The sequence below is a fragment of the Engraulis encrasicolus genome, chromosome 15 (genome assembly GCF_034702125.1).
Source record: "Engraulis encrasicolus isolate BLACKSEA-1 chromosome 15, IST_EnEncr_1.0, whole genome shotgun sequence".
Lineage (NCBI taxonomy): Eukaryota > Metazoa > Chordata > Actinopteri > Clupeiformes > Engraulidae > Engraulis > Engraulis encrasicolus.
This window is the reverse complement of record NC_085871.1, coordinates 37481232-37508027: the sequence shown is the minus strand read 5'-3', so window position 1 is coordinate 37508027 and position 26796 is coordinate 37481232. Positions and strand designations below refer to the sequence as shown.

General features: G+C 40.0%; 1 protein-coding gene and 1 pseudogene across 1 annotated transcript; both read left to right on the top strand.

Annotated features, from left to right (window-relative positions):
* Positions 1–1670: 1670 nt before the first annotated feature.
* Positions 1671–9586, top strand: LOC134464044 (uncharacterized). Its single transcript, XM_063217490.1, has 7 exons — positions 1671–1755; positions 1846–1938; positions 3465–3644; positions 6245–6315; positions 6736–6790; positions 7208–7292; positions 9373–9586. Exons 1-7 carry the CDS (start codon positions 1744–1746, stop codon positions 9510–9512), a joined length of 636 nt encoding a protein of 211 aa, XP_063073560.1. The 5' UTR covers positions 1671–1743; the 3' UTR covers positions 9513–9586.
* A 505-nt stretch (positions 9587–10091) lies between these two features.
* LOC134464041 (zinc finger protein 135-like) lies at positions 10092–12090 on the top strand (annotated as a pseudogene).
* The last annotated feature ends 14706 nt before the right edge of the window (positions 12091–26796 follow it).

The following is a 26796-nucleotide window of genomic DNA, read 5'->3' as shown; positions in this document are numbered from 1 at the left end:
CCTAAGGGGTGTGGGGGCTGATGACTATTATGAACGGAATTCCGTATGACCACCAAACTTGGAGGACATGATCTGCATACATAAATCTATGAATAACATCATCGCGGTGTCATTATTTGGTATTATGACGTCATTATGTGATTTTAATGCCCAAAATGTCACCATCAATATGTTTTCCATCAAATGTAGGTAATGCATCTCACTTTGAATGTGCTTCAGACCACTTAAATGTTAAACAAGGTTTTCTGATGCTAATGGAAAAAAGCAAAATAAGATATGAAAAATTCCGTCAGAGATATGGCAAAGCGGCTTCAGTTTCTAATAACATTGCATCAAGCAGTAGGCCTAGTCCTCAACAACAGGATACGTATATCATTACCAAATTCACAAGTCATGATATACATAAGTCATGATATACATAATGTAAGCAATGAGAAATAAAAAGATTAAATGAAATTGAGGTGAAATGTGCATTGGTAAAGATGAAGTCCACCATTTAATTATAAATGTGATGGCGTCATCAAATCGGCATAGATTAGGCCTAATAATAATCAATGAAGCGGATATTAGAATCGGTGAAGTTATGCTAATGTAATGGAAAAACTATACCATAAGTAGTTTGTGATAACTTAAGGAAGCAACAATGATGAGACTTAGATCAGTGATTTTTGTAACTTTTTTTTTTTTTTTAACTTTTGGTCATACTTTTGGTCATAGTAAATAGTTAATTATTTAGTAAATATTCATGCAAAGATCAAAATTGACAGTAGACATCACCGTTTCAATGAGCAGCAGCGGTAAAAAAAACAACAACAACAACGGTTAAAAAAAAATGAGCTGCTCACAAAGTATGCATTTGATTTCAGTAATCTTTATTGTTTTGTTTCTTGTTGGGTGTGCCAGAGTGATCTCCACACTTTTGATGGTGTCCATCTCTCCCTTGTTGCCTCTTCACACTGTAAGATATTAAAAAGCACACAAAACAGAAGAGAAACATTTGAGTTAATATTCTAATGTATGTGCAGGCACAAATGACATACGATTGTGAATTAACTGACAAATACAGGTGCTGGCCATAAAATTACAATATTGTAAAGTTGATTTATTTCCATAATTCCATCAATAATGTTACACTTTCATAGAGTAGGCCTATAGATTAATTTACCACATTTTAAACTATGCCAATCCTTTATTTGTTTGTCTTACATATTTTGGGCTTCCAGCTCCGAAGAACCATAGCTCACAAAATTAGAATATTGTGATGAAATTCACCAGTACAGTCAAATGTGTCTGCTAAATGTGATGTGATGTAATGCAATGTAATGTTTAGACCCACTGTTTCCCCCTAGATTTCCCCCCGTACCAGCAGGGGGCGATAAAAGTTTGTCGAACAGCTGAAGAACAGGTTTAAAGAAGACTGTGCACAGCACATGTGTTTTGAAAACGGCCCTATCTGTCTAACGTCGTTGATTTATATAAAGAAAACAAAAAAACTAAAGAAACACCACGGTAAGTTTTGATAGAGCGCCTTTGTGATTCAACATGTTTATAAGAGTAGGTCCGTTTTCGTTTGTCGAACTGAAGTGTGTGTTTGTTTTCATTGAAGTTCACAATAAGGAAATCAGCAGGCATATTGTTTGTGTAAATCTGTCATTTCTAGGCTCCATAATATTTCATAGCCCCATCGAGCCGATCCATCCGTCGTTGACTTGACGTTTAATATCCAGCTTCATACCAGCAGCAATGGCCTGTGATGTGAGTTTGAAGCCAAAGCATTTTCAACAGATTTGCTGTTATTTATAGGCTACAAATGTTTCATTTCAACTGAAATGTATTTGGTTGTAGATAATTGGGATATCTCACCATATGAATGCGAATCACAAGCAAGCTTGTAGTGACCTTGAGAAGGCCAGTCTATTCATCATAGAAGCATTGCAGGTAGGTAACACATTGTTTATTTACAGAACTACAACGTCAACATGTAATGAAGAAAAAAAACCTCAAATGTACACAAGTAAAAAGCACCATGGCTCAGTTGTTAAGACTAGCACGAGGCATCACATGCATACCACTGCACCCTCTTGCCCCCATTGTTTGTATGTAAACAACAGGACTTGGATAAGTGAATTCATGCTTTTATTACCTGTAATACCTGTAATACCCTACTTAATACTAATACTAATTAGCCTATAGGTCTCCCCCAAAGATCACTCGGGCAGGTGCAACTACTCCAAAATGCTGCAGCAAGAATCCCAACCAAAGCAAAGGAAAGAGACCACATCACTCTAGTATACTTTGGCCCTTGCACTGGCTACCAGTGAGATTTAGAATTGAGTTTAAAACTCTTCTGATAGTTTATGCCACTAAATGGCTTAGGCCCTAAGTTATGTTGTAAATATGCTTGAGCAATATCATCTTAATTGATGTCTTTGGTCTTCAGAATCTCCTTTACTATTTGTGCCTTAGGGTCAAGTCTAGACAGGATGAAATGAGTCGTTATGCTGCAAAATGCTGAAACCAACTTCCTGTCCAAATTAGAACTGCCCCTACAATATCTTGTTTTTAAAAAGAAATGGAAAAACAGCTTTATTCTCAACTGCCTTTAGTGATTTGGTTAATTATCTTCTATCTATAACACAAGTTAATATGGATTATTTTTCTTCTTCTGTATGATAATGTGCTATACAAGTCTTTTTGATTGATTGATGGATTGATTGATTGTTAGCCAATTAGGTGTCTTTTGGATCAAGGAGCAGGTGATGTCGAGTGTCAACAGTGATAGGAAATGTGTTCGGTCATGCTATCACTGATTTTGGGCACTCTGTCCCAGAGCCATCTAATATCAGAGTTACGCCACTCCCATAGACCTCTATGGACCAATCTTTCCACAGCAATGGCGGCTCTCATGGAGCCTCACGGAGCGTTAACATGAAAATCCCCATTGACTTTAGTTCTATTAGAAGTTACTTAGTTCCAGGAGGTGGCCGTAGAACACAGAAAATGTGGTAAAGGTAATGTAATTTGTTTGTACTTAATCTTTGTTTGGTATGTGATGGTTCTGTGTTAGTTTCCAACGAACAGAAGTTTACTGTTAAGAAACATTTTAATCTACGCGAATCACATCACCAACGGACTTCCTGGTCCCCGGTTTGCGCAACTCTGTTATTAGATGGCTCTGCTCTGTCCTAGGGAATCTGTATTTACCATGGGGCACCTAATTCACGCCCTCTACTTCCTGGTTCATGGGACAATAAGTTGCAAAAAATTTAATGGAAGTGAACAAGGCGAGTCGTGGTGGATTTGTGGTGCATAGGTGGATGTCCAAGGTTTGGCTTTGTGTCCAAAAAACACTAATTTCAAGCCCAGTTATTATTTTTGACTCCCCATGCCCCATATAACCAGGAAGTAGAGGGCGTGACTTAGGTGCCCCACTTATAATTAGAACGTGTGTGTGTTTCAATCAGAATGAGATCCAGAGAAATACAACTCTGTGCATGTTAATCCACCGTCTGGAAGAGAGGGCAGCTGAGAATGAAAGGAGTCTATCAGAGCAGGTGGAGTCAAACCAGCAGCTGAAGCTCTATGTTGATGAACTACAGAAACAGCTGGAAGACAAAGACAACTCTCTAACACAAGCCAAAGAGGTGTGTGGTTGTCTCCTTCATAATTCCCGAGTTTTACTTGGAAGTGGTAATTCTCTTAGTTCAACTACCTCTTCAGAGAACTACGGCTTTAATCAGGCTTATATTTTGACGCTTTGTTGGCTGTATTTTTTGCGAAAACCTGTAGCCAAATCTATCGCTAGTTATGGACAAGTAACAATGTCTACATTGAAAATGTGTCAGGTCCAGCATACACAAGATTGAGAGATCACGTTTTTATAACAATTAGAGCCATGACGTGACATGGCGCGTTTTCATAGATGCACATTGAGTGAGTGTATATTAGTCCACGGGCCAGGTGAGATGTCGGTACCACTCAGAGGGGCAAAGGTTGCTTATATTTTTTGAAAAGATACATGTCTGAAGTTAACATTTTTGTATGATAACCCTTCTGGAAGTACAGCCAAGTTAGGGTTATCAGCCGTTAAAGTAACACCCCCCCATCAAAAATAAAGGTTTTTAAGATGGGTGCCTGTCTTTCTACTGGCCCTTGTTTAAGACATATAGGGATGGTTAATTTTGTTATGTGTGGTATCGTTGCGAAGGGGAGACTCTGAGCTTTCATCCAACACCTTTTGAGAACATTTTGGTTAAGTATAGCCCTCCCTGCAGCGCTTCAAAGATTTACTCAGACACATTTTTTTCCATTTTCGCCGATATCATCTCTTGTCTTTTCATACTGTGGCATCAGGGAGCATCAGAAAGACCTATTTTAAACTCTAAAATATTGTCTTGAGTATCAGGAATTTGAAAATGTATCCTTTCACTATGTTATCCCATGTTTAGGGGGTGATTTTCAGTCTTGTATGAGGCATGGTATTTTTTTCAAAACACAGTTTTGCCATTTTCTCATAAAGTTCAGGAAGCAATACCTCTAGGTGCATTTTGCAGTTGGTTGTCATAGCTTGTTGTATACCATATTAAAACTTGGAGTGGGTAGTATATTCAGATATTATCATATTTGGTGTACCTGTTTGCAGAGCAATGTTAACTAGGCAAATCATTTTCCATAACCAGTATCAATGATATAGTTTCTCAGTGATTTCATTGTGTTATATGGTGTCTGAATCCTGACTATTTGTCCTAAAATCAATGTTGTTATTTGCCCAGAGGTTATATACCAGAAATATATGTGATAATGTCCCCTTTGATATTAGTCTTGTAACTGAAATCATAGCAATTGTGTGAAAAACACAACATAAACTCATACCTTAACCCTTAACCTAACCCTTTCCCTTAACCCTTTTTAGTAGGCATGTGAAAGTGAAGTGAAAGCCCAACTAGTTAACTCCTACACCCATTCACATTGTGACACAGCACTCCACAACACACTACACACTGTGCACACGACACACAACAAAATTGCATTCATGCCTCACCCGTGCAAGGGGGCAGCCCCCAAAGGGCATCCGAAAGGGAGCAGTGCAGCGGGACGGTACCATAATTGGGGTGCCTCAGTCATGGAAGAGGATGGTGGAGAGCACTGGTTAGTTAATCCCCCCACTAACCTGGCGGGTCCTGAGTGCAGTTGCACACTTGCAGGAGGAGAGAAGTGCTGCACACTCTCGAGTTAAATAAACAAGATTTTAATGTGACAAAACTTGTTTAACTCGAGAGTTTGCGGCACTTCTCTCCTCCTGGAGGCCTTGGTCGTACCACATGTATCATGATTTACAGCAACATTTAAAAACCCTCCGCAAGAACACTTGATTTGAGATGAAGATCATGAAGAGGTTTGCAAAGGAAGAGTGGGGTACAATGTCATCAGAGCTTTGCAAAGATAGCACGAGTTCTGAACTTCATACTGCTGCAACAACTACTACACCATGCCACAGATGAAGCAACATGCATACATGTACTGTATTCACATGTGTTGGTGTACCAACTGAGCAACTGCAGCTCACTTTCCAGGCATACACTGAGACCCATCCCTAGACCCAAGCAGCAGTACTGAACAATGGAGTAGAGTGAAGTAGAGTACTATATGAGACATTAGCACACAAAAAACAGCAACAAAAAAGTGGCATGCCTGATACAAGACTGAAAATTACCCCCTAAAAATGGGATAACATAGTGAAAGGATACATTTTCAGATTCCTGATACTCGAGACAGTATTTTAGAGTTTAAAATAGGTCTCTCTGATGCTCCCTGATGCCACAGTATGAAAAGACAAGAGATGATATCAGCGAAAATGGAAAAAAATGTGTCTGAGTAAATCTTTGAAGAGCTGCAGGGAGGGCTATACTTAACCAAAATGTTCTCGAAAGGTGTTGGATGAAAGCTCAGAGTCTCCCCTTCGCAACGATACCACACATAACAAAATTAACCATCCCTATATGTCTTAAACAAGGGCCAGTAGAAAGACAGGCACCCATCTTAAAAACCTTTATTTTTGATGGGGGGGTGTTACTTTAACGGCTGATAACCCTAACTTGGCTGTACTTCCAGAAGGGTTATCATACAAAAATGTTAACTTCAGACATGTATCTTTTCAAAAAATATAAGCAACCTTTGCCCCTCTAAGTGGTACCAACATCTCACATGGCCCGTGGGCTATATGCTCAATTGTTATTTTCTGCAGATTATTGTTGTCCTGAAGAATGAACTGGGGGACCTGAAACGGCAGCTGCAGAACCACCAGAGTAATCATGGGTAATCATATCATATGGCTTTACCCATCTAAAATCTTTCATTTCTTCTTTGTCTTTGATGATTTGCCTGGTTGGCCTAGGCAGGACACACACACACACACGCACACACACACACACACACACGTGTTGCGGAGATGGGCTAGTACGGTACCCTCGCTGCACTGGCATGGGACCTCCTCCATGTTGTCAGTAATCGGCCCTGATTGGCACTCATCTAGCTGACATGAATTTGCTCGCTGCTTCAAGCAGAACACTGTTTTTTTTGTCTTTGAAAGTCGCGTTAGATATTTCTGTCTACGTTGGTTGCTGAACATTCATCCCTGCCCTTTTATGACCAAGCAGATCTCGTTGTGATCGGGCAAATATGTCTGCTATTGTATTGTCACGGCTATTGTCATCTTTGTGAACCTCTCTTCTGCAGGACGAGTCAAGAAGTGACTGACTGGCAACAGGATGAGAGCATGACCAATATTGTGGTACGCACACCTGCGCACGCACACACACACTCTCTCTCCCCTTCCCTCTCCTTCTCTTGCTCTCTCTCACTCACTCACGTTTCAAGGGTAAGTGGTTTGGGCGTTAGACTTGTAGCCCAAAGGTTGCCTGTTCGACTCCCGACTTGCTAGGTTGGTGGGGGGAGTAAGTAACCAGTGCTCTCCCCCATCCTCCTCCATGACTGAGGTACCCTGAGCATGGGGGCTGCCCTCTTACACGGGTGAGGCATAAAATGCATTTTCGTTGTGTGCAGTGAACACTTGCGTGCTGTGTAGTGCTGTGTCACAATGGCAATGGGAGTTGGAGTTTCCCAGGTGGGATTTCACTTTCACGGCTTTCACTCACTCACTCTCTCACTCACACACACAAACAGTGAATATCTGCTGTGTGTTTTGCAGAAAGAGGAGGATGGTGTCCAGCAGAATGTTCTTGGTGCAGTTAAAGAGGAAGATGCTGAAAATGCATATCCGTTTAGTCAGTCAGGTATGATGCGCGCACACACACACACACACACACACACACACACACAGATCCAACATCCAGATCACAACATCCATAGCAGGCAGAACAAGTAAAAAGATATTTATGAAATTAATCAATGCATATCTTAGCCTAGTGAGCTAAACACCTACAGCTGATAAAAAGTGTTGTGAAAGACATGCTGCTAATTATCGTTTTTTAACAATGTCACCAGTAGTCTATGTAGCAACCGGTGGGCTCCAATAACTTGGTGAAATTGCAAATTACAGTAGAGCCTATGCATGGCACTTTCACTTAATTCTGAATAAACGTCTGGGAAAACAAAGCATTTCGATTGGACAGAGGACACTTGCCAAGCGAGCCAAATAAGGCGTGGGGGTGTGGTTGCCAACCTCCGGTACCTCCGTGAATTAAAGGGATAGCTGGTCATCTTCAGCCCCAAAATATTTGCCTCAGCCTGGGTCAAACCTTGGCATATGGCCCTAAGATGTGGATCACTTAAAATGCTAACGTTAGCTTACCCAGCCAGCTTAGAAAAACGAGTGGTCAAAGGGTAATGTGGAGTAACTTTGTTGTGCTACATCAGTTCCTGGTGCATTTTTGCATCAATATACGGTGGCCACAGCATTTATAGTCTCTTAGGGTCTTCATATTGAGCAAAAAGTTTCATGTATGAGATCAACCGCAAGTCCGCTATGTTTTCCACCTAGAACAGTCTCGCATGCATCTTGCGTCATCACGTGCCCAACGAGCATGCGTGGAACGACGGGAATTGTTGTTAAATCTGAATAAAAGGTTACATGACAAAGGAAAGTGTTTATTTGGAATTAAAAGAGGAATAATTAAGTTAATTCCAACAAAACTTTATTCCGGTTTGGTAAGTGTTTACATGATGTTTTTTAAGTGGAATTGTGTTTTATTCAGAATCAAAGTGAGTTAATTCCTAATTAAATGTCTCATGTAAACGTAGCCAATGGCAGGTGAACTAAACACTCTAAAGCTGATCATACTTATAAAAGAGAGACCTATAATTGGTTTAACACTTCACAGTTCAATTCTCTGAACACATCTATAAATCTGCATGGATTACACTAGCCTGGTCCTGGCCATCCCATAATACTATCAGTTCATTTCATATTTATGGTCTGGAAGTTGTGTTATCTGACGCGATTGCAGGAAATGGGAAGTTTGCACTCAGTTATGGTTTGAAATGATTGGACAGCTCTCACCCAATCGCCGACAGTTAGTCAACAACAACATAGCGCAGACCAGGGGGTCCGTTTCTCGATTATTGTCGTTGCTAACCATCTTAAGACCGTATTAAGACGTAACACCATTCCCTTGGATTTAGTGGTGAGCGTTGCTGTCAAGATGCAGTTGAGTCGCTCGTACGAAGGACTTTGCTAACGACGACAACAAAGCCGCTTTCGAGAAATGGACCCCAGAGCCATTGGCGCAGACGTTTTTGTCATTGTCACGAGCGTCCTCCCCCTTTCTCCCCCACGTGGAGTGCTTATTCGCTTATTGGCTGTTTTCTGATTAGATTATATGGGGGGGGCGTTGCAATCAAAATCCCACCGATCTGGCACTCCACAGAAGAGCAAGGCCAGACTACCGTAGTGGAGCCAATCCTTTGGCGGAAGTACGTAGGATGGCACGCGAGGCTAGGATTACACCACATCATGGCACAAAATATAAAGCAAACTGAGCTTCCTTGCAATCTCTGAGTGCAATTCTAGTTTGTGAGATGAAAATACGTGTGATATTCATTAAACAGTCATCCCGGTAAAGGTTAGAACAAGGAAGAAGCTGTTTGTAGTTGATCACAGCGCCTCCTGCTGCCGTTGTCTGTGTAGCTTGTCTGCGGTCACATATTTGAAAGTCCGCCACTGCGCAGACACGTTAGTTTCTGAACATAAACCGGACTTTAGGCCACAACTGCCCCATGCAGTAACATAAACAATGTGATAGGAACATGACATTGCATTGGACCAATGTCTGCTACCTGCTGCATAATCAACATTTCTACTTTGCATTTCCCTTTGTATTGGTATGTCACTTCTGTTCTTTTCTTGTTTTTTAGGTGAAATGGACAACTCCACAGAACAGACAAACTCCTCATCTACCTGCACCAGTTCCATTCTAATGCCTGCAGAGTGCCCATTTATTTTTCCCAAGAATTATCAGGAAAGTTTTGGTTATCAATTGAAATGTACATTTTGAACCAATGGTTGTTATTTGTAGTGCTAGGAAGCAAGCCACACTTAAAGGTTGTTTTGTAAAAAGGAAAGAACCCCCCGCACCCCCACACAATTGGCAGTTCAGTTTCCACCTTCCAGAAGTGTCAATTTACCAGAATATTAAGCTATTTTGTACAGAAACTTTTTCTAAACAATTGCACTTTTTGTTCTATGACAATGCATTTCAGGAGGAAGATGAAAAGTTAGACAAGACTCAAATCATCAGCCCTGATCCAGATCCAGTCAAGTTTTTGAGATTATCAGTGCAATTGGTTGACTGTTGTGTAACACTAGGTCAGCAAAAAACAACCAGCAAAAACAATCAAGATAGCGGAAACCCCAATAATGGTAAGACTTCAACTGTTCATGCAATCACTAAATTAAGAGTGTATTTTTTTTTAAAAACCAAACAATGCTGTTTATTTAGTTGTCTGTGTGTGCACGTTTGCGTGTGTGTGTGTGTGCGCGCGTGTGTGTTTGTGTGTTTAACTTTTCAGTAGGAATAACAGGAAAGGAATCAGAAATGCCATCGTCTGCAGCGCCCAAATTCACAGCTGAGACGGAGGAGGATATTGGGAGGCCATATACGTCTCCTGCCTGTGGAGAGGATTTCTCCAGCAAGTCAGCAATGGAAAAGCACCAGCAGGGCACTCACACAGGAGAGACGCCTCCTCTCGAACAAGACCAGCACACACACGCAGGGAAAACAGCCCACCACACAGGGCAGAAGAGCCACCACTGTGGACAGTGTGGTAAGAGTTTCAGGCAGGCAGGAGGTCTCCGACAGCATCAGCTCATCCACACAGGGGAGAAACCACATCAGTGTACAGAGTGCGGCAGGTGTTTTACTCAGTCGGGGCACCTCAGGGCACACCAGCTCATCCACACAGGAGAGAAGCGCCACCACTGTGGACAGTGCGGTAAGAGTTTCACACAAGCAAGAAGCCTCAGGAATCACAAGCACATCCACACAGGAGAGAAACCTCACGAATGTGGACAGTGCGGTAAGAGTTTCACACAAGCAAGAAGCCTCAGGAATCACAAACTCATCCACACAGGAGAAAAACCTCACGAATGTACAGAGTGCGGAAAGTGTTTTAGAGATTCGGGAAATCTAAAAAAGCACCAGATAATCCACACAAGAGAGAAACGCCACCAGTGTGGAGAGTGCGATAAGAGTTTCGCAAATGCAGTCAGCCTCAGGAATCACAAGCGCATCCACACAGGAGAGAGACCGTATCAATGTGGAGAATGTGGGAAGAGTTTCACACATGCAGTCAGCCTCAGGAATCACAAGCGCATCCACACAGGAGAGAAACTCCACCAATGTGGACAGTGTGGTAAGAGTTTCACACATGCAGTCAGCCTCAGGAATCACAAGCGCATCCACACAGGAGAGAGACCGTATCAATGTGGAGAATGTGGGAAGAGTTTTACACAGTCAGGAACCCTCAGGAATCACAAGCTCATCCACACTGAGAAACCGTATCACTGTACTGAATGTGGAAAGTGTTTTAGAGAATCGGGACATCTCAAAAAGCACCAGCTCATCCACACAGGGGAGACGCGCCACCACTGTGGACAGTGTGGTAAGAGTTTCACTCAAGCTGGAACCCTCAGGAGTCACAAGCTCATCCACACAGGAGAGAAACCGTACCAATGTACGGAGTGCGGAAAATGTTTTAGACAATTAAGAACTCTCAGAGCACACCGGCGCACTCACATGAGAGAAACCCTACACCTGTGATCAGCGTGGCCACAGTTTCACACATGCAAGCACCCTCACGCATCACAAGCGTATCCACACAGGAGAAAAGCACTGCCAATGTCCAGAATGAGGCTGATCTTTTTCTCAGTTGGGGCAAGTAAGAACACGCCTATGCAATCACACAACATTTGAAACACTTTTTACAGTTGCGGTTGGGGGGGGGGGGTCCTGTGTAAGTGCACGACATCTTGCCACACACATCCACATTCACACATGCATGTTAACACATGGGGAAAACTAGACCAGCTCGCCAGGCAACTATTTTTTCGGGTTCATGTATCAGGCTAGTTCTGATGTTTTTTCTTATATATAACTTGTAAATGCATGTGTGTGAAGTTATTACTTTTTAGAGACTTGCAATGTTTTAAGTGTTAAGTCAGAAATAGTTCTCAATTCTTTCTGTTCTCATTATTTTGCTAGTTATTCAAGGTGTAGAAAATGGAAATAATTTGTGGTTACCCTAAATCACACATGTAACAGTAAAGATTTTATTAAAGCTGAGAGTTTTATTAAACGTCAAAGTAAAGAAGAAGAAAAATGGTGTGTCTGTTGGTGTCCATCTCATTATCTAACCCAGTGTTTCTCAACCGGGGTGCCGCATGCCCCCCTCAGGGATGCCACGGAAACTTGGCTGAAAGTATATGAAATTGACCTAAATAAATGAATAAATGATATAATATAATACATATTAGTGTAAATCAATAAATGAATGCTTAGTCAGTGGAATCTTTCATCTACCATTTACACACAATAAAGTAAATTTGGGACACCCCCTGTATGGCCTACCCATAGCCAGTCTGAGATAAAGCTGCAACTTCGATGTTTCCAAATGTGTTACTTTTCTAAGCTTGTGTGGTTTCGGATGTGATGCCATGTTACGGCTTGTTGGTTTGGGGTGCCTTGAGATTTTTCATGAATTGAAAGGGTGCCTTGCCTAAAAAAAGGTTGAGAAACACTGATCTAACCTCCCGTCCTTGTCTTGTGGTTGTGGCATTGTGATGCGAGGCATTGACGATAGAAGTGATTTGCCCACGCCACCATCCCCACACCAGGAGTGCGTAAACCATAGAGGTAGAAAATAACACTAGAGGTGACCCCGCTCCCATTTTTACGGCAATCTGTAGCGGTCATTATCTGTAGGTAGATCAGAGAAATGGAAATTAACGGAGAACGAGGCTCACCTCTGTCAAAAATGGCTTAATCATGTGAAAATGTCCATCAACACACTATACAAGGACAATAGTTGAAGTGTGTGTTGCTAACTATCTTCATAAAAGATATTATTTGATTTTTAAATGTATTTTATCGACTCATATGATTTAAGTAGATATTTAGCCTGACATTTAAAATCTGGTCTTTGATTAATGTGTTACTTCATATTCACACAGTTTTAGTCAATTTTTTGACAGGGGTGGGCGTGTTCTCCATTGACTTGTATTGCCTGAAGGTACCTACACTACCTACGGAAGTTGGGAAGCTCCATCTGCCATTTCCCAGTGCTGTCGCAAATTGCTGTGTCCTCTGTAGTGTTAGTTTCTACCTCTATGGCGTAAACTCAGGAAGTCATTCTAGTTTTGTATGTATTGTATTAATTAGTTAGTTTTGTATTAATTTGTATGTGTGTATGCTACTAGACACCTGAATTTCCTTTGGGGTTAATACATTTCACTGTACTCTCTACTCTCTGCTTCCTCCGGCCCGATGAGGCTAGGGGTGCATTCCAATATGTAGACTTCCGTCCTTCACTTGTGCTTGTGGCCTTGCATTTTGCTGATGCCCCCCTCCGTGGAGAAAACAATAACGTTTCCACGCTGTCAGCCTACCCAAAACAATTTTTGGGGGACTTTTCTTCATTCACCATTACAATTGCAAATGAGGAAATTACATTAGAATCGTGCTTTTGCAAGATAAAGAATACATTTTCTGTCATCTGTGACCTCATCATGAGGTCACAAACAGGCAAGGGAGGACAGAAGTCTGCATATTGGAATCCACCCCGAAGATGTTTTTGTTTCACCCCTTTGCGCAGAGCCTATGTTATAACTTTACTGACACCAAAATTGTAATGGCTATACAGAGATCTTGTAGAGAGAGAGAGAGAGATATGTCATTCTAGTTTTTTTCCGGTTTCCATGTGATGTCGGGTGAATTCCCCATTAGGAGATCTTTGAAGTCTTGAGGTTGAGAATAAATGGAGTCCCCTTTGCACTGTAGATGGTGGTAGGCGAGTTTGCGAAACATAGGGCGATGTTGCGTCCGCCCGCGTTTCTCGTCTCCATTTGGCCATAGCGGCTCCCTGGTGCCTCCCCTCTAATGGCTTTCATTTGACCAAGCAAGAATGTCAACTCGCGCTCAAGGCAGGCTTGCAGAACACTCATGTAGGCCTACAAATAATTTGGCCCATCTCTTGAAACAGATAGCCTATAATATATGACACTAAAAGTAGTTGGAGACGAGAAACGCGGGCGGACGCAACATCGCCCTATGTTTCACAAACTCGCTTACGCCGGACATCACAAAACCGACCGACTGTCACAAGAAGTATTGTTCAAACTTGATATTATGAAATTTGATGTTGTTTGACATCAATATTGATTGGCCTATCGTGATATAAATTTGATATATTGCACAGCCTTAATTACAGGCTTAATGTTGGGGACGAAATAGACTAATTGGATAATGCATTGCACAGTGAACCCGAGAAAGGGGGGACAAAGGGGTTGGTGGACCTATAGGCACAGGGAGAGTAAGGGACATGCGATCGTGACAAATGCCATTTCATTTTTTTAAAAGATATTTTTTGGTCTTTTTCGACTTTATTGAAGACAGGACAGTATGAGAGGTGGACAGGAAGTGAATGGGGAGAGAGACGGGGAGGGGGTCGGCAAATGACCCGTCCGGGCCTGGAATCGAACCCGGGTCGGCCAAGTGCCCTACCATTTGGCCCCTCAATTGGGTCACCATTCTATCGTGTGCATTGAGTGGAAAGGGCCCTTTCGAATGGCTACGTCTCAGGCCACGGTAAAGCTGTCAGCGGCCTTGACATTAACTTTTTGCTTGTTGGCCACTGTGGCTAGTGGTTTTCCAGAGTCACTAGCCATTCAGCTATTCTACTAGCCACAAATTTGATATTGGTTTTTTTCTTTATCATGATGCTGTACATCTAACCTCTGAAGAACAGCTGTTAAAGCAAGAAGGTGAGTGTGCAGCTTTCTCAATGGAAATAAATCAAACAAATAGAAACTGAGTAACTGAGCATTTTCTTGAACTTAATAACAAACAATTTATTCACAAGGGGGGAAAGTGCCGAATATAGGCTATAGGCCGAATATATGGCTGATTTGGCTACCTGCCAAATTGGATAGTGACATACAGTATTACCAGCACAGCCAAGTTTCATCAGCATTTGGCCGGTTGGCTGGTGTCCAGCCTTGCTTGACACATGAAGTGAGGGTGACTCAGAGGAGGATGCTCAGTGACTAAAGGCCTGAAACACCCGGAGATCTGAGTCCCATCAACATTACTTACAGAATTAGGAGACTGTTGACCAAACTCTTCTACTGAACTGAATGCCACATTTCCTCTGTGTCATTGTCAACATGGCCGCCGTTTAGTGCGTGCAGTGTCCATCATTCAAGCACTGCATTTTCCCGCCATTGTTAGAGGATCATCCTGGCACTTTCAGTGCACTGGCTCAACTGAAATTTTCCGCGGGAGTGCCCTAGGCACTGAAAAACAGTGCCCAAAGTGCACAAGTGCGGCATTTGAGACACGGCCATAGCCTGGTTCTCACCAGACCTCTGTGTGTCTGTGTCTGTGTGTGTGTGTAGCTCTGGATGCCACTGGTGGAGCTCCAACACACACGGAGGTCTGGAAGATTGCCGCAGGATTCCATTTCTCCAGTCAAAAATAATCAAAGCATTTATTGCTTCAATGTCAATGGCAGCTCGCATTGAAGAGTTGCAGGACAGATTATAGACATGCTTTAGAGATCAACAGAAAACGTTTTTGAAGGTAGGCTATTTGTTGGTGGCGAGGATGGGTAGATGGGTGGGTGGGTATTAAAGCCATGCTTTTTGAAGGCGGAGCCAATGCATGCTCTCCCAGACCTAGTGGAGCTCACAAAGCTGTGCAAAAATACAAGTCGGGCAAGAGCCAGGCAAGGGTAGACACCTAGAATGATACATGGCATTCTACATTCTGGTCCCATGAATCGCCATATCATAGCTTGTATTCTGTTGTTGCCATGTATGCATTAATTGTTTATTCCTGCTATACTTTTCACTGATTCTTGAGAAAGTGGCTAAAACAGGTTGTAATGTTGACAGAAAAAAACAAAGTGAATTACAAAATTATATGGTATATCCTCGTAGACTAAGGTCTTGGCTTTTCAGAAATGCACAAGGCCAATCTCCCCATTTTGTATTTTTTTCAGAAATCAGGCTTTTCTCCGATCATACCTTGTTTTTTGTCAACACCGTCAGACACAATTAAAAGTAATTAAAATTGTATTGATTTGGTTGCACATGTATCTGGAGTTTTTAAGTGATTATGTGTATTTTTTGGTTCACACATATGCCTTTAAATGCTGAAAATTCACTTTTGTTCTATTTTAATACTGTTTCATGTGTTCTAATTTTAAAATATGTACCGTCATACGATGCTTACTTAACGCCTAAATAGAACAAACATTTTTTTGTAATTTCACAAATATTCCTGTAGGCTTAAATTGGCTATTACTATGATAATTCAACAACTCCTAAGGAAAATGTTGTAAGCACATTCATTTAAAATGTCCAAAACTCCTTCTTACGGTGGTGACTTAAGAACTGACGGTGGTGACAGTAATCTGAGAGTGGTGAAAGTGGCCTAATTTGTACCTGCATTTAGCAAAATAAATAGCCCTCTCAAGTCAATGGCATCTTGCATAAACACTTTATTTTTGTGTGTGCACAGTATGTTTGTACATGTGTTTTTTCTTCAGATTCTCTAGGAAGTAGGCCATTGGTTCTTGAAAATGTGGCAAAAACAGGTTTTAAGCTGTTCAAATCCAAAATATAGAGGTGTATTATCATAAAATTAGGTCTTGGCTGTGCAGTGAATGTATTGCCCAAGCTCCCCATGTTTAACATTTTTCATAAAATGGGCTCTTTCTTGTTTTGTCAACAGCGGCAGACAGAATTAGAAGTAAAAACATATGTTTACTGTATTAAAGTGAATTACTTTAACAATTCAACATAACTGTAGATACTTATTGTATGCATATTCCTAAAACATGTCAAAAACACGTAAAACATGTGTTTTTTGGTGAACTCCATCAGATGTCACCACCGTCAGGTTTTCTGACAAAACATCCTCCAAATGCACCTCAGTGGTGGCTAGAGTATCATTTTGGATCACAATTATTACTAACATGCCTAGTAATGTTTCATTAACCAGCACAATTAAGTAAAATATGGAACACGATGATGAGCGGAACAAAATCTGACGGTGGTGACATCTGACGGTGTGAGACAAAAAAACACTCTTTTACATATTATGCATTGTTTGTTCACATTAGCCATTTCATTTTCGCTCTGTTTCTTGGGTGCTTCATACCTTTTCTGAGAAAGTATATATTAATTAACATTAATGTAATATAATACTATTAAAACCCCCGACGGTGTTGACAGTTTATGGTTGGGACAGTACCAGTGTCCAAACAAATTAACAAATTGAGGACAAAATAGTAAACTTATAGGAGCTTCAGTGATGGTGAAGTATGCAGTAGAGCTAAAGGTTTGAAAAGGGGTCCTCAGTAATGAAAATGACCTTGTGCATACCTGATTTTATTGTCTTTTAGAAAAAATCTGACGGTGGTGACCAATATGCTGGACACATTTTGAGCAATCAGAAAATAATAGTAAATATTGTTTTACATGCACTATGTGCACATCTGTAGAACCACTTTAATATGGTCTTCCACATCATGGTGATATTGTTCAATTCTGTTAGTGATTTTTGTATTTTAAGTCAATTGAAATGATGATGCCAGTCCTTGGGACAGGTGTTTTTACAGGGTGTGGACAGGTTTATAGCCATGAAAAGTAATAAAATTACACTTAAATATGTCAAACAACTGTGTATTTGTGTAACAGACCCCTTGGCCATTACCTGGATTCATTTTGTTCGTGAAAATTTAGTTGATTTTCAACAGAATTAGCATTTTACTGCTGGGACATGTTTTTGCCAAACTTTCAAGAATCAGTGCTATGCATTTCACATTCACAGATCAACACACAGGGGTCGCAACATTTCCCAACTTGTGGCCCACCTCTGAGTCTGCCGAATAAGCAATATAATTCTCATATGAATAGTCAACAGCAACACAGCAACAATTATTATTTCGATTTTGAGAAAATGATTTCAGGGCCCATATATAGTAGAATAGCCTTAACCTGATTTACATCATCTGGCTGCGTTCAGCAGCTACATGCATGGCATTCCCTAAGAATACCAGAGGGCAAGAGTCAGGTAAGAATAGCCTACCTTTGCTGCTCCATCAGTGGCCCTCAGCCCAGTGGTGTAGTCTACGTAGAACAAGGGTATGAAGTATACCCACTTCTAAATGTCTGGGATTTCAGTATACCCACTTAATATTGATTGATCCATTATTTAGAATAGCACAAATATATACAGTAGGCCTATACCCACCTCAAAAAAGGCTCAAATATACAGTGTTCGCATTGTGAAGAGAGCGCTACAGAGTCTGGGGAAGGAGTCCATACTGACTTACAGTGAGTTCCAAACAGCTTTGTACTTGGCAGCCAACCTTGCAAACGAACGCCCGATTGATGCCAGGATACAGAGCCGGGAGGACTGTGTCCAGTATGTAACTCCTAACTCTCTCCTGCTGGGAAGAGCCTCCCAAAGTAGTGACGTCAAGACTTTTGATTTTACTACATACCCTTACAAAAGACTCCAAGCAATGCAGTCAGAAGTTAGCAAATTCTGGAGAAACTGGAGTCAACTGGCTGGTCCCAACCTCTTCATAAGAAGCAAGTGGCACACAACCGAGAGGAACGTGGCTGTTGGAGACATCGTCTGGCTGTGCGACCAGAACGCAATGAGAGGCCAATTCAGACTGGGCAGAGTGGTCAGCACCAACCCCGACAGCAAGGGCATCGTGAGGGATGCAAACGTGAGGGTCATCCCCAGTTTCTGCGTTCCACTTGTGAAAGCTGTGGATGCGAAGAAGGCTGCTGACCAGAAGGGGGCGACCCAAGCAACCGTCCTCCACAGAGATGTCCGGCGTCTGGTCGTCCTGCTGCCCATCGAAGAGCAAAAGGGTCACTGACAGTGTATTTAGCTTGAGTAGCGACCTTACCAGTATAGCTACTGTAAAGGTCGAGTGGGAGGTGTGCAGTTCAATGAGAGTTTTGTATTTATTTTAATTTCACTTAAATTCACGGGAAAAAATTTGAAAAAAAAATAGAAAAAAATGGGAGGTGTTTAACCTGCGCTAAGCGCAAGCCACCTAATTAGCGCTGTGTGCGTTGGCTGATCAGCGTCAGCTGTCCCTAGCGCAGCTGATCTGACAACGCGGCAGAAGTCAAACTCAGGTGCGTTTAATTAGGTTGCCTCACTCCAGTTGGGAAAAGACACGGTAAGAGTCACACACAAAAGCTTGCTGTGCTTGACTAATGCTGACTAAAATTCTGTGCAACACTGACACTGAAACGTGGAGAGGCAGCCGGTAAGAACTTCTGAGTTTGTCCTACATCGCGGTTGTTTGTGTTAACTTGTTTGTAGCGAGATGTGATGCGCTATGGCATTTAACCAGTGTTTGTCTGGACTGCATATGGTAGTATTTGTTTTCGGACTGCTGTTTCCTTCCTTAGTTACAATGAGTGAAACAGTGAAACATTGTAAAGTTAATAGCCAGGCACAAGTTGGTTTGATTCACTAACGCTCTATCTGTTATTTAATGCTGTTGTTTCCAGCCGACGCTTGGCAATTGCGCTCAGTTAGTGGGGTTGCCTATGGTCAAAATTAAGTTAAATATTTAATGTGTATAAATGCTCATTTTATTCACATCGAATTCTATTTTTCTACAGAAATGTATTTTTATGACTAATCTATAGTGTATTTATATTACAAAGTTTATCTTTGACATATTTATATGAAGCATTTTTGCACATTACATATTTGCACTTTGCATGAACGCACTGCTCTTTACTGCTTACTAATGTCATGTTCTTTTTCTGCTATATCTCCCTTCAGGTTTTTTACCTGCCTAGCAAAGGGACTAACGGGACTAAAGACCTGCTCTGTTTCCTGTTGATTTGTGATGAACCTTGAATGCCTTGAACTCTAAATAAAAAGAAAAAAAAGGAAAAGGAGAAACTAAAACGGAACTCAGTAGTCCTGTCCATGCTTGAGTGAATTCCAGTGCCTTCAGCTCCACCAGTGTCACCTTTTCAAGTTGGGGAAAAATGCACAGAGGATAAAGCAAACAAACCAAACAAACAAAAAACTCTAAACAAAACTAAACAAAACCAAACAACTTGACACACACTTCAAAAAAATTAGACTACACCACTGCCAGAGGGCAAGAGTCAGGTAAGAATAGCCTACCTTTGTTGCTCATCAGTGGCCCTGATCACTGTGTTAAAGAATAGGGCTCAGGCTTAATTTCTTCTCCTGAAGGTGGGCCATAGTCTTCCAGGTTGCTCATGTGTTTTGAGTAACATTTAATATCAGTAGAGGGAGCTTTTACACAGGACATTGTGTGAATGTGTGTGTGTGTGTGTGTGTGCGAGAGTTTACAGTTTTTCTCGATTGCCTACACACAATTTTCGGAATCGGTCTTCGAATTCTCAAAACTCTACACACAAATCTCCAAACCTCACACACAACGGGCCAAACTCTTCACTACCTCTGAAAAATGCACGTCTTGTCTCAAAACAATGTACTCTCTTCTAAAAACCTCATTTTGTCGTCAAATGACACACACAGACAGTCACTACAATACACATTTGCAGACCCATTAAAACACTGTTGGGCACAGGGTAAAACGAATATCTCCCAGTAACTTGGGCTTTTTTTGTTCTGGATTGCATGGATACTGTGACATAAGTTGGAAAAACTTCATTCCCACAACACACAAACAGAAACAGAAAGATTTTATGTCTTTTTCACAAAAACAACACAAAGATAAACCCCACTGCCTATTTGGCAGTACAAAAAACCTGTTACATTACTGTATAGCCTATTGCTATGAAAAAAAAAAAAACTATACTCAACTTGAAACACAGTAGAAACTTATTTTCTTCAGTGTTCTACTTACTAAATAGGGTATTTTTCTGTACTAAAATACTGAAATATTGTTTTTAGACTCGGAGTACACAGACGTGTATATATTTTACATATTTTTAAAAATATTTAAAAATTGCACTAATGTATTGTAAAATATTGGGTAACCACATGAAAGTTATGTCTTGTATAACATATTTTTGAGTTCAAAAACTAAACAAATGGGTTTTCTCCTTGCATCCACTCATTTTTCATCAATATGGCATGCAATGTGTGTCCTTATGGGGTGATGATTTCAGATTGTAAACCGGTATGAAGAGAGTTTGCCCATGTGATGAGGAAGTGAACATGGTATTGCAGTTGATTGTAGTGTTGTGAATGACACTGTGTTCCATGAGAAACCCAGTGTTTTTCTTTATGAAAATTGAGTGTAATCCAGAGAATTGTGTGTAATGATGTGAAAAGAGTGTGTTTTAAAACTGGAATTTGAGTGTTAAGTAGGAATTGTGTTTAGTGTTCAGCGACATTGGTTAGGGGAGTTGGGAAATGAGTGAGATGTTCCGAGAATTGTGTGTGAAATACCAGAACTTGTGTGGAGGCAGTCGAGAAAAACTGTATGTGTGCCAGATTACCAAAGTTAACCTGACTGAAAGTGAAACAATGTGACTAAGTACAGATGTCTCAGGGATGTTGGCTGGCTGTAGGTGTAACCCAGGAAACAGTGCACTCTGTGGGGGAAACTACTAGTATTTGCATTGCCAGGCTTGAGTGGGTCTGCTAGTCCCAGAATAGAGCAGCACTACTGCCAGATGTTCAAGAGTTCTCACAAGGTTTCAAAAAGGCGACATTTGTGACTTTTTAGAGAATGATGGACCACTTGTGTGTAGAATGGAAATATCTAGAAGTATATTTAATTTTATGAAGTAAGTAGGCCTACGTGGGCCTGCAGTAGGCCTATATCATAAGAATGCACATGAAAATACGAATTTAATTTTATGAAGAGAAGACCTTATCAGTTTGTGTAAATGCATTGCACACATGGGAATGAGGTGGAGAGGAAATGACTCAAGTTTTTTTTTTTTAAATGTCTGTAATTGTTAAACCATGTCATACTTTTTTAAGATTTTGATCTAGCCCTTGGTTTTCGATTCTTACCAATGTTATGTAGGTACTTTCATTGTTGAGTGGCAGTGACACGCCGAGATAAAATCATCATACTGTACAACTTGAATGATGGACCACTTGTGTGTGTGCCCAGGTAATTCTTTTGATCAAACATGAAAGAAAAATTAAAATGTTTCACCATTTTAAAGACAAAAATAATGACAACAGCAAGTCTAAAATCTGATTAAAGTTCTTTATTAACCCTTTCATGCACGGTGTCCACATACGTGGACAGTAATTCTAACCCCACTTTAGATAGGTAAATAGTGGTTATTTTTTTCCAAATTGTATATGGGAAGTACCATGAGGTTCATTACAATACTTTAACAGCAATTATAACTTTTTGCACTAAATATTAAGTGTTTGATGACATCATCAATCTAAGAAATCCACCGATGTGAATTATGACCATAACAAGCATGTTTATATCTGAAAATCAACCACACCAAAGGGCAATTTCAGGTTTTAAAAAATATTATGTTGTTTAGTACAGTTCACTTGAGAAGTCTATGTTGTTAAAATCCAAATTTACAATAAAGGTAGGTTTTTATACAATATAAAGCTACTGTCCACGTATGTGGACGTTGCGCATCAAGGGAGTCTAATGATAAACATATTATTTATGATTACCGTGAGAATATTCTGCTCATTTTGGGCAAATACTTAATGTTATGAGCATTTATAATGACTATAGTGTGAAAATAAATTATTTTTAACATATTTAACACATTTTAACACTTTTAATTTAATAAATTCAAGAAAAACTACCTAAAATTAGTGTTTCACGCACGTGTCTATAGGCATATTTCGGGTTTCTTTCACCACAAAATGACACAAATGATGTAGGAATGAGCTAGAATACATGCTGAATCAAATACAGATCTGTCTTCATCAGAATTTAAGTTTTTTTTCCACATGCAACAAGGTTTCACCACAAATCTTGCCATAGCTGTGTATGTAAATATTGCTAAATTGACAGTTTTTTTTCTCTTTTTTCATCTTTGTTCGTTAAATACTGTAATATATAATGTGTAAGTGTCATATAATGTTGTAATATTACATATAGTAACATGGAAAGTAAGTAAAATAACTTTAAAATAGCATTTATAATAGGAGGTCTATTTAACACTATTTTTTCACAGAAAATACTTGAACATGCTGATGAATGACTACAAAACGCATGTGTCTGGAGGCAAATTTCATATTACCTTTCATATAGGGACAACATAAATGATGTAGGATTGAGCTAGAATCCATGCTGAATCAAATACAGATGTGTCTTCATCAGAATTTAAGGTTTTTTCCACATACAACAAGGTTTCCCCACAAATCTTGCCATAGCTGTGTATGTAAATATTGCTAAATTGACAGTTTTTTTTCTCTTTGTTTCATCTTTGTTCCTTAAATAGTGTAATGTATAATGCATAAGTGTCATATAATGTTGTAATATGACACAAGGTAACATGGAAAGTAAGTAAATTAACTTACATTTATAATAGGGGGTCTATTTAACACTATTTTTTTACAGAAAATACTTGAAAATGCTGATGAATGACTACAGAACGCATGTGTCTGGAGGCAAATTTCATATTACCTTTCATATAGGGACAACATAAATGATGTAGGATTGAGCTAGAATCCATGCTGAATCAAATACAGATGTGTCTTCATCAGAATTTAAGGTTTTTTCCACATGCAACAAGGTTTCCCCACAAATCTTGCCATAGCTGTGTATGTAAATATTGCTAAATTGACAGGTTTTTTTCCTCTTTGTTTCATCTTTGTTCCTTAAATAGTGTAATGTATAATGCATAAGTGTCATATAATGTTGTAATATGACACAAGGTAACATGGAAAGTAAGTAAATTAACTTACATTTATAATAGGGGGTCTATTTAACACTATTTTTTTTACAGAAAATACTTGAAAATGCTGATGAATGACTACAAAACGCATGTGTCTGGAGGCAAATTTCACATTACCTTTTATACAGGGACAACATAAATGATGTAAGATTGAGCTAGAGTACATGCTGAATCAAACTGAGCTTTTTGTTCACCAGCATTGGCTGTCTTCTTGCATGCAATAAGAATTTCCCACATATTTTTCTATGACCGCCTATATAAACAATGCTATTTTTATATATATGTTTTTGTTGTTGGTTAAGTACAGTGATATATGGTGTTAAAGTGTTATATTGTGTTGTTATATAGCATAAAACACCATAAAAATGAATAAAACAGCTTAATTTGAACTTGAAATACAGTATAGGCCTATATAACTTTTCACTCCTTTGATGCGCAGTGTCCACATATGTGGACAGTAAAATAACTTCCACATCAAAAGAGATTTTTGAAAAATTCCAAAAGATTTTTCATATTAGCTCCATTATGAGTGAGAAAATCAATATATAAAAAATCTTGCACATTTTTTTCATGGTGTCTGCATGAAAGGGTTAAGAAATAGTTAAAATGCCAGAAAATCTCTAAACAATGCGCTCTTCAGATTCTCATATGATGACTGAGTATGAAAGAATAAGAGAAAACTCTAAATCAGAATAATGGCAGACATTAAAGCAGAGCCTAGGAGCAGTCTGATTTCTTCAGGATCTTGGTGACAGTCTGGGAGCCCCGTGTTGCCTGGCAGGTCACTGGGACGTCCTGGGTCCACTCCTGGAGAGGGAGGGTCAGGGTGCTGCTCCAGCTGTACAGGCCGTCCTTCTGTGGGCCCCAGAGACTGGTCTCCCCGCTCCTGCTGCTCCCCGCTACAGACCAGCTCAGACTCCAGTCGGACGGGAAGCCTCCGTTAGCCAGGCACATGAGCGTGGCCGAACTCCCGCTGGTGTCCAGGGGGGGCAGCACTGTCAGTTTGGGAGTGGTGTCACCTGGGGAATAAAGAAATGAGGGACAAAATAAGAGAAATGATGGTATGAGATGAAACACAAGTTGTCACCTGGGGAAGAATGGGACGAAATGAGAGAAATCAGATGATGAAATCAAACTACTCATCAGAATTATAATGATCGCAGTACAAGGGGTAATTCTTCTTCCAATATAGCAGATCACTATAGTGTTGTTCACTGGTTACTTTTTAATGTGGGAAGACGTAGCCTACTCAGTATTATATATGTAGGTTACATGTATTTTAGAGAACATCATAAAAAGGGGAAAAAAAGAACCTTTCTTGATCAAGGCAAGTTAAAATGTCTTCATTGATAATGACAAAAATACTTGGCGTCATGCCTGGCTATGTGCAGGCAATGTCTTTTTGGACATATCAATATTAATAAATTATTAAACATTTCTAATTATTAATATTTTAACTTCATACAATGCCTTGATCAAGAAACTTCTTTTCAGCTTTTTCAATGTAAGATAAACTTGGAACAAAGATCCCCCAGTCACAAGGTTTTGGTTTAATATTTTCTACACTCAAGGGATTGAGCACAACACTGACTTGCAACAACAATGAGTTTTAAGTTCTCTGTTTTCTCCTTTGGTCTTGCTCTAAATTTCAAGATTTAGTCTTTAAATAATTTTGAGAAGAAACCCAAGAAGCCACAGTAAATAAATTAGCCATGAACTACAGCTAATAAAACAAGATTTAAACATTTTTCCATAGGTATGTTTAAAAAATCCTTCATAAATGTCACAGTGCGTAATGTTGGAAAACGTAACGCAGCTCCAAGTTTGAATACCTCATGCTAAGATAATCCTACTGTAAAGTGCTCATAAAATATTGTGCTAACAAGTGTGACATAACTTATTCATAATAGATGTGATATCATTCATGAAATCTCCACACCCCACACACACCAAATTATAAATATAAAAAGGTACGGTAATTCAATGGCTTCACAATGTGTATGAAAGTGCTGTAAACACAACAGTATTTGCAGCTGTAGAAAAACACACAGCAACAAAGAAGTGAATCACCCTCACAGTTAAAGAACCATAGAAGGACCTGATTTTGCTTAGTCCACTACTATTCCACTAGTCAACTATTATTGAAGTGCACATATCACTCTATATCCTAAAGGATAATCTAAAAATCCAACTTAAGTGTTGTTGCTGATCACTTTAATGCAGACACTATGTAAAATAGGTTTATATACTATATATAATTTCACCACAGCACAAAAAAAACAACTTTAAGTTGAAATCTGAAATCTAAAACTGATTGTTAAAAATATTGTTAAAATGCCTATTTACTTACTTCCAACTTCAAGTCGACTGCCGCCACCGAAAGTCCACCACAGTGATACAGACTCATAGAGGCGCCGTACAAAAACCTCTTCACGTCACGGTACACTGGGCCTGACTGTGTAACTGTGCCGTTACAGACAGTTGAACATACAGCAGTAAGTAGTAGTAGTAGTGAGGGGAATATAGCTTACTAAATCCTTTAATAATTTGGATGGTCATGGGTGAGTTTTAGGGTTGAGGTCCTCATCTTTTGCCATTTAAAAGACATTACTAACATTGCATGTCTTGTTGATCTACTGATCACTGGTTCACCATGCCCTGTGATAAACATGATCTACTCATCACTGGTTCACCATGTGATAAACATGATGAAGTGAAAGCCTATTGGGAAACTCCAACTCCCATTGTCATTGCGGCACAGCACTCCACAGCACACAAGTGAACAGTGCACACTGCACACAACAAAATTGCATTCATGCCTCACCCGTAACACGTGAGCAATACGTTTCTTACATAATTACTTTTCATTAATGATAATGAATAAAATTATTATTTGCTTTTTTAAGCAGGCCAACACATATGAATGTATAACCACATTTGAGGTTGTTCACATCCCAGGATCACGTGTGTACTGTACAATAATTATGTAATAATAACAATAATGATGGGGTTTGTCTCCCATCATATTCCACATTCTCCAGCACTACTGCACCTCTCATGATCCATTGCAGGTCATGTATCTTACATAAGACACTTCCCACAAGAGCCTTAAAGACACTGGGTCCTCTTCCATAAGCAGCTTCTCTCTCTCCCCTTACACTCTCTCAGAGTATATA

What these genes read in the sequence shown, in the direction of transcription:
- LOC134464044 (XM_063217490.1), top strand. An exon ending in TCATCATAGAAGCATTGCAG is followed by an intron (nt 1,939 to 3,464) that starts GTAGGTAACACA and finishes TGTTTCAATCAG; the next exon opens with AATGAGATCCAGAGAAATAC. An exon ending in AACCACCAGAGTAATCATGG is followed by an intron (nt 6,316 to 6,735) that starts GTAATCATATCA and finishes TCTCTTCTGCAG; the next exon opens with GACGAGTCAAGAAGTGACTG.